The sequence below is a fragment of the Leptonychotes weddellii genome, chromosome 5 (assembly GCF_054177405.1).
Source record: "Leptonychotes weddellii isolate Sample4059 chromosome 5, ASM5417740v2, whole genome shotgun sequence".
In the NCBI taxonomy this organism is placed as follows: Eukaryota; Metazoa; Chordata; class Mammalia; order Carnivora; family Phocidae; genus Leptonychotes; species Leptonychotes weddellii.
In genome coordinates this window covers 14470375-14484979 of record NC_138373.1, presented here as the reverse complement: position 1 = coordinate 14484979, position 14605 = coordinate 14470375, and the positions used below count along the sequence as shown (strand labels likewise).

Here is a 14605-nt window from a genome sequence, read left to right as displayed (position 1 = left end):
TATAATGCTTTTTAACATCAAAATGTGATTATCTGTTAAACAGGGCAGTATTCACAAAAATAAAATTTAACCACCTTAAATTCTTTCTGGAAACGTGTTACATAAATATATTTCAATAAATAAAATGAATTACTAAGCCAATTAGTAATACTTCCTTAGTTGTTTATATAAGCCAGTTAGAGTCTTCCCTGGTTCTTATCCTTATCATGGCACCACAGCTCAACATCTGGTATAGTCTCCTACTTCCTGTCTCTCACAGTTGTGCAGGGATGTGTAGGGACTCTCAGCCCCTGGTCATTATAGAAAAACAAAGCAACACAAAACAACAACAAGAAACTCCTCTCTCTTCAAACCCACAAATATAGCAGGAATACCCATTTTAGTGAAAACAATCTGTTTGCTACAAGGAAATTTAAAACTAGAACAACAGAATAGAAAAGTAGACTTCTCTGAATCACTTTTTAAAGTTAATCACTATGACCCTCAGTCTCCTCCAAGACTCTTCTTAAAGTGATCCTAGGACTTGTTTGATGAAAATTCAAAAGTTGCTAAAACAAACAAACAAACAAACAAATAAACACTGTCATATAGCTGTCACATTGTTTCTCAAATAAAGGTACAGAAGATTTAGGTGGTACATCAAACGGATATTTTTAATTTGTAAGTTATATATTTTGATAAATATCTATTTATTTTAGAACAAATATAATTGGCATATAAAACTCATAATTTCCACAAATACTATTTCTTAGGACAAGGTTAAAAATTCTGAGTCTCTTTAAAGAAAAATATTAAGTAAACACTGAATATGATAAAAACTGTAAAGGAAACACACAAATGACTGAAGTTTGAGAAATATTGCTTTTATGTTTATTTCAAGTTTATGTGACTAGTTACACCACATCATTGCCTTAATCAATGTTTACATAATTTAAAAACTTTATATCATAAAAGTTACAGGTGAATAATTACAGATTATTGCCTACAAGATTTCTGGTCATTGAAAAAAGTTTTATATCAGATTTGGAACATGACTCTTAATATAATCTTATTTATAAAATAAATTATTTTCACTATTTATAATCTCTCCTGGGAACATGCTAATTTAAGACCTAAATTTATTTAGTTTCTATGTATTAAAAGTTTATTTATAAGCTTTCTCTCTATGAATAATTTGATATTGAATGGGATGAAAAGATCTGACCAAAAGTTTTCCCAGATTTATATATTCATATGATTCCCCCCGCATGAGTTACGTGCTGCTGGGTAAGTGAAGGACTGGGACTTAAGGTTTTCTCACATTTATTATATTCACATAATTTCTCCCGAGTATGGATTTTCCTATGTTGGTTAAGGTGTGCACTCTGGCTAAAGGCTTTCTCACATTCATTACATTTATAGGGTTTCTCTCCTGTATGAGTTCTCTCATGCTGATTAAGATGTGTCCTCTGGCTGAAGGCTTTCCCACAAAAACTACATTCATAAGGTTTCTCTCCGGTATGAAGTCTATGATGTTCAGTAAGGGATGTGATACGGCTAAATGCCTTACCACATTGATTACATTTATAGGGCTTCTCCCCAGTATGAATTCTCAGATGTTGAGTAAAGGATGAATGTTGACGGAAGGCTTTCCCACATTCATTGCATATAAAAGGTTTTTCTCCTGTGTGAATTCTCTGATGTTGAATAAGATGTATCCTCTGGCTGAATCTTTTCCCACATTCATCACACTTATAGGGCTTCTCTCCTGTAAGGACTATGTGAGGTTGAGTAAGAGATGAATTGTGGCTGAAAACCTTTCCACATTCACTGGGTTTCTCTTCAGTGTGAATATGATTAGTAAGAAGAATATGTTGATTGAAGATTTTTCCACACTCATTATATTCATAAGGATTATTTCTTACATAGTTTCCCTGATAGTAAATCAAGTCTGAATTACGTTTGATGCTATTTCCTTGTGTGTCAGAATTAAGGGGTATTTTAATTGAAGGAATTCTCTGATGCATAATAAGGTTTGAGTTCACATTATAGTTTTCTCCAAATCTATTACAGTCATGGCTTCTCTCCTGTGTGATCTTTTTGTGGGTGAAAGATACTTGTGCTAAATGTCTCTGCTGGTTTTCTTGGTTAAACTCTAACTGGTAATCAAAATCCCAGAGTCCTCCCAAGATGGAGTACCAGAAACTATCTCCTGTTAGTCTCTCCATTATCATGTCATGATTTTGATTTTCATCAGAAATATTCCGGTTTGGAGTTGATTTTTTGATTTCAGGTCTACTCTCCCCATCTAAAAGAAATTCAGAACATACAAATATTTTGCCATCTTCTCTGTTTTGAAAAAGCAGATTGTTGCACAATGAATTACCAAGTGAAACTGATCATAATGTGGACAAAGCATATGTGGCATAAGTTTTAAAATATGGCCATGTGGGGCGCCTGGGTGGCTCAGTTGGTTGAGCGACTGCCTTCAGCTCAGGTCATGATCCTGGAGTCCCTGGATCGAGTCCCGCATCGGGCTCCCTGCTCGGCAGGGAGTCTGCTTCATCCTCTGACCCTATCCCCTCTCATGTGTTCTCTCTCTCTCATTCTCTCTCTCTCAAATAAATAAATAAAATCTTCAAAAATAAATAAATAAAATAAAATAAAATATGGCCATGTAACAAGGAAGACTATAATCGTGGAACACTTCATCTAGAACTAATGATGTAATGTATGGGGATTAACATAAGAATAAAAAAAAAACAAAAAAACAAGGGAAACTATAAAAGTATGACAGAAAGCAGTGAGCAGGGGGAAATTTTAAAATCTGTATGGTAATCATAAGAGATCATCCAGGAGTACCCATGGTTGAAAGGAAATGGAAAGGAGAATAAGAAATATCAGAGAAAGGTCTGTGCTTAGAGGTGGAAGATATTAGAGGAAAGACTATATTTGGAGAAGACAGGTCCAAGTACACCACCTTATAAATCTCATCTGTGGATTATTCTATTGTAGTGCCAGCTACTTGTTTATTTAGTATTTCTTCTTATTTTTAATCTTTTGTTTAAAATGATAAAATGAATACTTGCTTATAATAACACATTCAAATAATATGGAAATGCATAAAGGAAGAATTTCACCCTTTAGAGGTCATTATTGTTAATAGTTTGGAGCCTGTCTTGCCAGTTTTTTCCTCTGTTCATATAAATATAAATGTAAATCATATTTTGAACAAGCATGAATTGTGATAAAAACAAAACTTCATTTCAGTCCCCTACCACTTCTTTAAACTTAATTTAATGGGGGGCATTCTTATTCTGCTTCTGGAAGAAGATTTGGGCAGGTTCCATGGTTCCCCCTAATTCTTAGATAACAGATACTCCTACTGTTACATTAAGTTACAAACACAGTCTCTATTCAGTAGTTAAAATGTTTAGTCACTTGTTTAATAATCAGAACTCCAAAATTAATCCCTTTTCCCTCCCCTGGGCATCATATTCTTCCTTTCTCCCCACCACCTGCCTCTTTCCCCACCCTACTCTCTTCCTGCTAGTTTTTTCCGTGGCTACTCTTTCACTTCTTTTCCCACTTTAACTATTTCCTTGGCCACCTCTTTCTTCACTCACTAACTGTTGTTTAGTTCCCTTTCTTTTTTTGCGGGGGGGGGGAGGAGCAGAGGGAGAGGGAGAGAGAGAATCTTAAGCAGACTCCACACCTAGCACAGAGCCTGATGTTGGGCTTGATCTCATGACCCTGATATCATGACCTGAGCCAAAATCAACAGTTGGACACTTAACCAACCGAGTCACCCAGGTACCCCGGTTTAGTTCCCTTCTAACAAGAGTTTGAAGGTAGAAGCTATGTGGAGGGAGGGATTAAGAGGCCAATTTTTGTATGACTGGGTAGCTTCCCATTCTCACTTTGGCAGAAGATTAAATAGGACCCACTTTGGGAACTCTTATGACTCTTGGGAGGTTTTAGCTGGACCTCTCTTTCTCCTCTCATTTCAATGATCTGGATAGATAAATCTCTATTTTGGACATTCCCTTGGGACCATCCCTATAGCAATGAATCCTATTGAACAAGATTGAAGATGTTGGATGACTCATAAACACTCATGACACCTTGTCTTGACAAACTTGGGTAGTACAGACAGATCCTAACTCAACAGTTTCTCCTGGCTCACCTATAAAAGCCATTTCATCAGTCAGCTGTTCTTGGGCCTTGGACTGCTTTAGCTTTATCAAATGTAAGTTATGCACTAGTCTTGGTCTTTCAACCATAAGGAATGCATATAAAAGCTGAGAGTGTTTCCCTTGAAGCTGGCACATATGATTATCATCCTAATTAGGACACTTGACAGTAAAAGGGTGCACCATTAATAATTATGCCAAGAATCATCCTGCAAAAATAAAATGGAATTACACCATAATACTGTTTTGTATTTTTTTTTTTTTAAGAGAGAGAGAGAGAGTGGGGGAGGAGCAGAGAGAATCTTAAACACTCAGTGTGGAGCCTCATGTGGGGCTTGGTCTCACAACCCTGAAATCATGACCTGAGCCAAAATCAAGAGGCCGGAACTTAATGGACTGAGCCACGCAGGTGCCCATGTATATTTCTTTTTTTCATTACTGCATATCTTGAACACATTTCCATGTCAACAAATACATTTCCATAATTTTTAAAGGTTGTAAAATATCCAATTTTATGGATGTATCATATAAGTATTTTTAATCAATTCACATTGAGGTTGCATTAGACTTAGTGTTACCACAAACAGCATGGCAAGAATAGTTAGTTGGCCAAACATGAAATAGAAATTGTAGAAAGAAAAAAGAAAATTGTGAAAACAGATCAATATGCTTAAAGATAAAAAAAAGATACTCAAACAGAACTTACTCTGGTCTAAAATTGTATGTGGAAAAATAGTGATTTAAAAGATTTGTTTTAAACCAATTGACCATTTCAACCAAATTATCAACTGGATCACTTTATTTTCAGCCAAAATTCTTTTGTCTGCCTAGGGACTTTCGCTCTAAAATGTTTAGAATAATTGACTGGAGTTTGAAGACACAACTCCTGCCTAGGAGTAGAATTCAGGGCCTTCATTCCCTATAACCCAGCTTCCAAAACTTTTGTTTGTTTATTCCTGGAAACATGGCAGCTTGATCAACATATTCATGGCCACTTTGGTGACTGCCTTCTTTCCATGTCTTGTCTCTGAGTGAAAAGGGAAAAGTGCTGCTGGTTGGCAGACTTGCCATCTACTGACACCAGGAGGAGTGACAATGCATGGACTATACAGGCACTGTTCCCCCACTCTGGATACCCTCAAGGCACATCAGATCTTCAATCTCAGGGCTACCTATCTACATCCCAGTGGGATGCCAGGGTATAGAGTCTAGACGCCAGGCTGAGACAGTGATTATCTTGGGCTTTTTGTGAAGAACAAATTCTAATCCATTTGCTCTAGCTCCTTACCTAACCTAAGCCTTCATGTTAGCAGACATGACTGCAACTTACCTTAAAAGGAGCATTGATGAGGATGAACACTTTATCAAGCTAGGTATATGAGATCATGTAGAGGTGCTGTTCTCTCATTATCCACTGTCTACTTTCTTCCTGGTTTGGCCTTACCTGGCTAGAAACCCAACCATTCACTGAAGCTCCCAAGTCCTACTTTATACTTCTGCTGAATCAATTCCCTATCACATCTTATATTGCCTACCCCTCTGTTGTCTGAGATTATAGAAAAAGTGCTGCTTGGGAAGAAAGTGTTTTCAGATATGGAAGCAGAAGAGCCTCCTGTGTCTACACTGTGAGAATGACATGAATTCTATTTTGTGCCCAAGTTCTAAATGAAGTGCAATATCTTGGTCACGGCTACAGACTAAGACTCTTTAGCTTATTGCAGGAGTTCATCAGGCTTTCATTATTCTTGCAGGAGCCTAAGGGCTCTACATCAGGAAAAATAGGGGATTTGCACAGACTACTGTAGTCTCAATGTGGTTACTATTTGTCCCCACTGACTCCATATTCCCTGGATCAACTCTTGGGGTTATGAGCTTTTAATAAAATTAGATTTCTAGGGTACCTACACCTCTGACATCCTTTGTAGCTAGGAAGGGATACCTTCTAGATAGGATCTTAGTATAAGCATATTGTGATGCCACTGGGCAACCACAACATCTTGAAGGGCCTTCTGCACTACTGCATACCTCATCTAGTAGACAACTTAGCCTCATCCAATGCCTTTTGAAAGAAATTATTTAGAAATAGGAAGAAAGGAAACAAGAAAGGAAAGAGGAAGGGATAGAAGGAGGGAGAAAAGGAAAGAATTAGGGAGAAGAGGGAGGAAAACATTTTTAAAAGTTTATCCTTTTTTTAAAGATTGTATGTATGTATGTATTTATTTATGAGAGAGAGAGAGAGCACGAGCAGGGAGCCTAATGCGGGCTCAATCCCAGGATGCCAGGATCATGACCTAAGCCGAGGCAGACACTTAACCAACTGAACCACCCAGGCGCCCCAAGCTTATCCTTTCTATGTGTAAAGCACTATAGTATTTCTAGTTCTCTTTTGTTAATTAAAAAAAAAAAGTGCCATGATTTATAGTGGGTTATAAAATTAATTTAGTGGGTAGAACCATAAATTAAAACTGAAACAAAATAGGCTAAAAAAGATTAGAAGCTATCAAAGTTCATCAGACATAGCAGTAAGGATAAATGTTGTTTGGTAAGATTTTGTCTCAATTTTATAGATTATACATACCTTATGGGTTGCAATAAAAATGAATTTTTTAATGAGTGGTGGTTATAAATAATTAAAAACTGTTTTGGCAGAGGTCAGTAAGCTCTTTCTGTAAAGGGTCATATAGTAAATATTTAAGGTTTTGTGGGTCATATGGGCTTTATTGTTTACTCAACTCTGCTGTCATAGTGTGAAAGCAGCCACACACAATATGAGTGACGGAGTGAGTGTGGCTGGGTTCCCATAAAATTGTTTACAAAAACATGTGACTGTAGACAATGTTTTGTTCATACAAAGAGTCTACAACACCAAACAGGGTTATCTGGAAAGGGAACCCCCCCTTGATAATCTAAGATATCCTTATGTTGACCGGTGGTTCATCTTATACTAGCAATGTATGAGAGTACTTTCTTCCCTACAGACTTATCAACAGTGTGTGCAGACAAATTTTTGGACTTTTGCTAAACTGATGGATGAGAAAAGGTCACCTGTATTTTCAATTTGTGTTTCTCTTATGAGTGAGGCTGAACATTTTTCCTTATGTTAAATATATTTGTATTCCTTTATCTAGGAACTGTTCAGATATGTGTATCTATTGGGCTGTTGGCCTCTGCTTTAGAGGAGCCTTTTATTAATGGGAGCTTAGCCCTTTTGATATAAGTTGCAAATATTTCCCTTTACTGCCACTTGCCTTTTACCCTGCTTATTATTCTACACCATGCAGAGTTTAGGGATTTGTGTCTTTTGAATGTATAAACTTTTCTTTTATGGCTTCTAGATTTTAAATCATAGTTGGAAATGATTTCCCTATTTCAAGGTTATAAAAGATTTTTCCTGTGTTTTCTTCCAGGTCTCTCTTTTTTTTTTTTTATTCTTATGTTAATCCCCATACATTACATCATTAGTTTTAGATGAAGTGTTCCATGATTCATTGTTTGTGCATAACACCCAGTGCTCCATGCAGAATGTGCTCTCCTCAATACCCACCACCAGGCTAACCCATCCTCCCACCCCCCTCCCCTCTAGAACCCTCAGTTTGTTTTTCAGAGTCCATCATCTCTCATGGTTCGTCTACCCCTCCGATTTCCCCCGCTTCATTCTTCCCCTCCTGCTACCTTCTTCTTCTTCTTTTTTTTTTCTTCCAGGTCTCTTATTGTTTCATGTTTTACATTTAATGTCTCTGATTCCTTTGGAGTATCTTGGTTTAAGGGTAAGTTATGGATCCAATTTTATCTCTTTCCAGATGGCTACTCACCATTCATTAAAAGGTCTACCTTTTATAACTACACCTGTGGTGAGCATAGCATAAAGATGAATCACTATGTTGTGCACCTGAAACTAATGTAACATTGTGGGTCAATTATACTCAAATAAAAAAAAGGTCTACCTTTTAAATACCAGTTGTCTCAATACCATTTTATTAAGATGTCCACCTTTTCCCTCCTGATTTGAAATAATGTCTTTATCATATACTAAACTCCTGCATACATCTGGGTCTATTTCTGGATTTCCTATTCTGTTCAGTTGGTCTGCCTTGTTCTAATAAAATTTTATTGTATATTATCTAGTTTAAATAATCCCTTTTATTGTTTTTCCTTTCAGAGTTTTCCAGATTATTTTTGTTTTGGCTCTTTTCTTTTCTATTTTTTTTTATATGTTCAATTAGCCAACATATATAATCAATATGAACTTTAGAATGAGCTTCTAGATTCCTCTAAAATCTTGAAGGCACTTTTTATGGGATTACATTACATGTATATTAGGGACACTGACATCTTGGTATGTCCATTTATTCAAGTTTATTTTTGTGTCTGTCAGAGTGTTTTTTAAAATTTTTTTTAAATTAAAAAAATTTTTAAAAACATTTTTTAAAAGATTTTATTTATCTGAGAGAGAGAGAGTGAGAGAGAGAGAGTTCACGAAAGGGGGTAGGGTCAGAGGGAGAAGCAGACTCCCCACTGAGCAGGGAACCCAATGTGGGACTCGATCCTGGGACTCCAGGATCATGACCTGAGCCGAAGGCAGTCACTCAACCAACTGAGCCACCCAAGTGCCCCTGTCAGAGTGTTTTAAAGTTCCTCATGCAGGTGTTGCACATTTCTTGTTAAAAGTTTATTTCTAGTACATTTAATTTTGCTCCCTAATTGTTTTGAATTTCTCTTCTGTTTGAACCCTGTATCCTGATGGCAGGGCTTTATTTCAAGCAAGCATTGGAGTATGTGTGAGTCACAAGGTGATTAATTTTGGCTGTGTGGAGATTGGGGGAAGGCAGGCAAGTGTTCTGCCTGGCTTGTTTCCAGGTGGGCCTTTGTAGCACTGGGGCTGCCTTCCTTCCTTGAGACCTGGTGACCCAGAAACAATACTCTGCTTCATGTATAGAGTGCCCGTTTTCCTGGAAAATGCCTGGATTTATTTTGCTTGGAGAGAAAGAGAGAGAGAGAGAGAACAAGCAGGGGGAGTAGGTGGGGGAGAAGCAGGCTCCTCGCTGAGCAGGGAGCTGATGTGGGGCTCAATCCCAGGACCCTGGGATCATGACCCAAGTCGAAGGTAGATGCTCAACCAACTGATCTACCCAGGAGTCCCATCCACATTCTTTATAATGGTTATACAGTAATTAATGTATGTGCATACCATAATTTATTTAACCTTTATTGGTCAACATTTAGGTAGTTTACAGTCTTGTTGTTTCCCCCAAAATGAATATCCGTTACATAAGTCAGTTGTCACATGTGACAGTTCAGGTGGGTTTTGATATATTGTTTGATATATTTGATATATTGTTCTGTTACTTATATTTATTTTGTGCATAGGGATGACTAGAAACCAACCAACACCATAAATGTCTTGATTGAACAATAAAGGATTTTCTATCAAAAGCAAAAAAATTTCTTTTTCTAGGTGTTTTATTTTTTTAGTTATTATTAAATGGGCTCTTCTCTTCCATCTTATTTTCTAACTGGTAGTTGTTTGTGCTTTTATCTTCACTCCACTTCAACAATTATTTACCTGATTAATACAGTTATACTCTGAACTTAGATCCATATAAAGAATCTCAAACTCAGTGTCACACTCTCTTGCCCAGTGAGTAGACTATGCCCTTATTCACATTCTACTTGCTTTCTGATCTCATCTAGAACTCCACTGCTTTGACTCTTCTATTGTTTTCTAGTTTCCAGTCCTCTTCAGGCCTTACTTTACTTCTTGTCACTTCTTGGAATCTGTCAAATCACCTGAATTAACAAACTCTCAGTTTTCCTCCTTTAGTTCCACCCATCTAACAGGCCCTCAGCCTGAGCTCTACAAAGCCTTTCTGGTGCCAAGTAGAACAGGAGAAATGGCATATGCATAGACACTGGAAACCACAAACCCACAGGGCAAAATCTCATTTGGATCCTGCTTGGTAATCTCTTTGGTCAGCTTCCACTGACCTTAGTAAGCTAGAGCAAGTGCTCCTCAAGTTCTGTACTTACCCCCACCATTCCTTTACATTCAATAGGGGACCGTGCCTTCAACTTTATCAAGAAAATAGAAAATAACCATGTGTGAACTCCCCCAAATCTGCCACCAACAAACTTACTTACACACAAAATCACCCTAATCTCCTTCCTAATCCCACTTCCATCTCTTCTAGAACCTTGCTCCGTATTTTGTATCTATTTTCTACTTGCTCCCTCTTTTAACCCCTCCCCTTCAGTATTATAAACAAGCTAAAACCATTCCTGCTTAGAACAACCCTCTTTTGACACTACCTTCTATTCTCCCATATATCCTCTATTGTCTCCCTTTCTCATTCTAGCATCTTGTAAGAATACTGCATACTTACCAGGTCTACCTTTTTACCTCCTGTTCACTCAACAATGTACTAACTGGTAACTACTAATCACTCCCCTGTTATTTCTCTTATTAATTAATATAATTACTAACCTCTTTGTTGCTAAATCCACTGGACATTTTCTGGATCTTACCTTAGTGAGGAAGATGTTTCTAGGTAAATAGGCATCAGTAGATGCCAGTAAGGCAAGCAGTACCCCAGAGGGCAAGCCAGAATTAGATGAGTCCATCAACTGAAATGTTTTACCACATCCTCATAAGAGGAACCAGTCACTGTGTTCCTGTGTCTTACAGGATATTGCAAAAATGCAAGCTGTCTCCTTGGAGGAGATGGCCAGGCTGCTTATTCCTGACAAGGAAGGAGGAAGTCATTTGTTCGAGCTGACCTGTGAACAAAGAGCCTTAGGCATCCACAAAACAAGTTCTGGAAATTTTAAGTTAGCGATTATTTTCTCTAGCTGGGGGTCTGTGGATAGGGACATAATGGGAGACAGCTTGGATCTTACAAATGGATATGCCTGTGGGGAAAAAATACATACTTAAGGGAAATTCTTCGCTGTAAGTGCCTATGCTGGCAATTCACGTGGGAAGGGAGTTTTTCATTTTCTTCCTTTAGTTTTCTACTTCCCAGGTTTCAAGGTGTGGAGATTCATAGAAATAACGTCACCTACTGTTGTTGGGGAAAGTGTTAGGGGTTCCTGAAAAAATGTTTTATTAGCTTCTACCCATGGGATGCCAGCACTGGTCAGACCAAAATTCAGGTTCATTGAGGCTGAAAGAGGAACAGGTTTCCTACCCAAGATGACCTGGAGCACTAGAAGCAAGAAGGACAGCCAAGTCAGAGCCACCTTGAAAAAGAAGCTGAAGTTTGAATGACAGAAAACCAAGTCCAAATGGGAAAACCAGGTGCCAGAGCAAAGAATCAGGGTGGAAACTAAATAGAGATGGGGTAGCTTAGCCTGGCTTAATAAACTAGAGTGTAAAATACCTAACTCAGTATCTGGCATACATTTAAAAGTCAACTACTTACTAATATAACCGGGCAGAACATTGTAGGTGGTATACCAACAATAGGGAGCTGAGGTTTTGGGGTTTTTGTTTTGTTTTGTTTTTTTGGTTAAGAACTCTCATATTTAATGGATGCTTTAAAGAGAGAGTATAACGTCAACAGATCCAGGTTTTGAAATACTTAATTAAAATGATAGCATGACATTCATAAACAAAAATATAATCTAAAAATCTGGGAGGAGAATACGGGTGAAATATTGAGGCTAAAAATATAGAAATGAGAAAATACCATAGAAGGGTTACTTAAAAACAATGTACTACAGAGCAGAGCACCAAGCCTATAGGAATGCATGCTTTTAGAAGAATAAAAAGGGAGAGAAAGCAGTGAAGGAGCAGATAGAGATACTGGACACAGACTACAAGAAGCAAGAATTGTGTACATCACAAGCCAGAGTGGAAGAAAATTTCAAGAAAGTAAAGTCAACACAATCCAATGCAACAAGATCATAGGAGACAATAACTGTTTTTTGTTTGTTTGTTTGTTTTAGCCACTGGATTTGACTGAAGGAAGTTAGTGGTAATCTCCAAGAAAACAATTTTAATAGTACAGATAGGATAGGGGTCATATCACAAAGGTAATCAAGAGAATTAAAATTGAGGCTATGCGTTTTAGACAAGTTTAAAGAGTTTGATAATAAAAGGAAAAAATGAAAAGCAGGTAAAAATGGCAGAAGACCTTTGATATGGAAAAGAAAGATTTAAAGAATACTGAGAGGATGTATGAATAAAAAACAGAAAGTGCTATGTGGAGATTTGCAACATCAAGGTATTTATGAATGTTAAAATTAATACCTTCACACTAACTTTTGTGTTGTGTGAATTTTTTAATAATAAGTATATATTGGGGCGCCTGGGTGGCTCAGTTGGTTAAGCGACTGCCTTCGGCTCAGGTCATGATCCTGGAGTCCCTGGTTCAAGTCCCGCATCAGGCTCCCTGCTTGGCAGGGAGTCTGCTTCTCCCTCTGACCCTCCCCCCTCTCATGTGCTCTCTCTCTCTCAAATAAATAAATAAAATCTTTAAAAAATAATAATAATAATAAGTATATATTATCTGTTTAATTGGAAAAAAAATAAGAGGGCCATTTCCACTTTGGAACAAAGTCAAACATAAACTGGATTTTTAAAAAGGCCTCAGTATTCTTTAAATCCCAGAGGCAGAGACTTGGAGCACAGTAAGTTGAATATTTCAGAAGCAACTGCTTCTCATCACTGAGCAGCAAATACCCAAATGCTTGCTCCTCACCTGTGTGAGTATCCAGTGGGCTGTCTCTTTCCATCACCCACTGCTCCTCTTGCTCCAAATGAGAGATCACCTCTGGCTTATAAAGTTGATGCCCTATTCATGGAAAAAATGTATGTCATAGAAGTTTGTACAAGGAACAAAAATTTCTCTCAGAACTCATTTCCAACCTTTTTGGTCTTTAGGGCCTCTGGATTTGGAAAGGGGAAACTTCAGAAGCAGCAAAATAAAGCTACCCATCTCAAACTCAATAAAGTCAAGACCTTTTACCTGAGGAGAAACAGCAGGAAACAAAAGTCCTCTGTCTCCAGCACTGATTAGCATTCTGAACTACATTCACAAAAGATTTGGAAATTTTCACCACTTAATATAAATAAACCCATTTAGAATGGTTTCTACTTTTACAGGGACAACATCCTTACCCAGTGCTACCAGATTCCTGTAGTTCTCCAGCATCACATCTCGGTAAAGGTTCTTCTGAGCAGGGTACAGCTGGTCCCATTCTTCTCTGGTGAAGTTCACTGCCACGTCCTGGAATGTCAGTGATTCCTGAAAATATCAAGTGCATCCCTGCTTAGCCAGACACCAGTTTTTACAGGGGCCCGTAGGGGAAGGGGCAAAGGTGCAGCAGTGAAAAAGGTTAGGATGTCTGAGCCGTTGTGCTGACTGTCTTCAGGGCTCTCTCTCAGTAATCTAGGTCAAAATTTTTGAAACAACAATTAGTATCTATCATCTTTCAAGTCAGACATAAAAACATGCACGAAGTAATGCTTGCTTTTAAGCTTTTTACAGTTTGTTGCAAGGGAAAGACTCTCATCATCTAAACAATTAAAAAATATGGGAAATTTATGCTGTAAGATTTCAGAAATAAGAGATTTCAGAATTGGTTGAAATACTGTAAGGAGGTGTCAAGTTGGTGGATTTTGTGTATCCTTAACAGATTTTTAAACACTGGACAGAATTGGAGAGAGGATAATCCAGTGGGTTAAAAAAAAAAAAAAAAGCAACAAGGGCAAACAGTTGGTTCAGAGTAGGAGACACATGATGCATGTGGGGATCAGTAAAAGACACTGCCTCATTACAATTAGGATATTCAAATAAAAAAGGGTCACCTCTAAATCTTCTCCACTGTCAATGCTTTTTTTAAATTATGTTATATTAATCAAATAACAATTATGTTATGTTATGTTAATACATCATTAGTGTTTGATGTAGTGTTCCATGATTCATTGTTTGTGTATAACACCCAGTGCTCCGTGGAGTACATGCCCTCTTTAATACCCATCACCAGGCTAACCCATCCCCCCATTCCCCTCCCCTCTAGAACCCGCAGTTTGTTTCTCAGAGTCCATAGTCTCTCATGGTTTGTCTCCCCCTCTGATATCCCCCCTTTCATTCTTCCCTTCCTGCTATCTTCTTCTTCTTCTTTTTAACATATAATGTATTATTTGTTTCAGAGGTACAGTGTAGTTCAGAGGTGATTCAACAGTCTTACACAATTCACAGTGCTGACTATAGCACATACCCTCCGCAGTGTCTATCACCCAGCCACACCATCCCTCCCACCCCCCACCACTCCAGCAACCCTCAGTTTGTTTTCTGAGATTAAGAATTCCTCATATCAGCGAGGTCATATGATACATGTCTTTCTCTGATTGACTTATTTCGCTCAGCATAATACCCTCCAGTTCCATCTACATCGTTGCAAATGGCAAGATTTCATTCCTTTTGATGGCT

The 14605-nt window shown here is 37.8% G+C and overlaps 1 protein-coding gene across 2 annotated transcripts; it reads right to left on the bottom strand.

Moving 5' to 3' along the window:
• Nucleotides 1-564: 564 nt before the first annotated feature.
• Nucleotides 565-14171, bottom strand: ZNF713 (zinc finger protein 713). Of its 2 annotated transcripts, none has more exons than XM_081819655.1 (3): nucleotides 13291-14171; nucleotides 12872-12964; nucleotides 565-2287 (listed from the first exon to the last, which is right to left on the bottom strand). In XM_081819655.1, exons 1-3 carry the CDS (start codon nucleotides 13322-13324, stop codon nucleotides 1230-1232), a joined length of 1185 nt encoding a protein of 394 aa, XP_081675781.1. In that variant the 5' UTR covers nucleotides 13325-14171; the 3' UTR covers nucleotides 565-1229. The 2 variants fall into 2 exon arrangements, with proteins under 2 accessions (XP_081675781.1, XP_081675782.1); XM_081819656.1 differs by lacking the exon at nucleotides 13291-14171 and adding an exon at nucleotides 11100-11230.
• Nucleotides 14172-14605: the final 434 nt, after the last annotated feature.

Coding starts and splice junctions, on each gene's coding strand:
- ZNF713 (XM_081819655.1), bottom strand. CDS start 13,324: ATGCTGGAGAACTACAGGAATCTGGTAGCACTGG. Junction 12,965..13,290: donor CAGGAATCTGGTAGCACTGG/GTAAGGATGTTG, acceptor TTCCATGAATAG/GGCATCAACTTTATAAGCCA. Junction 2,288..12,871: donor CCCACTGGATACTCACACAG/GTGAGGAGCAAG, acceptor AATTTCTTTTAG/ATGGGGAGAGTAGACCTGAA.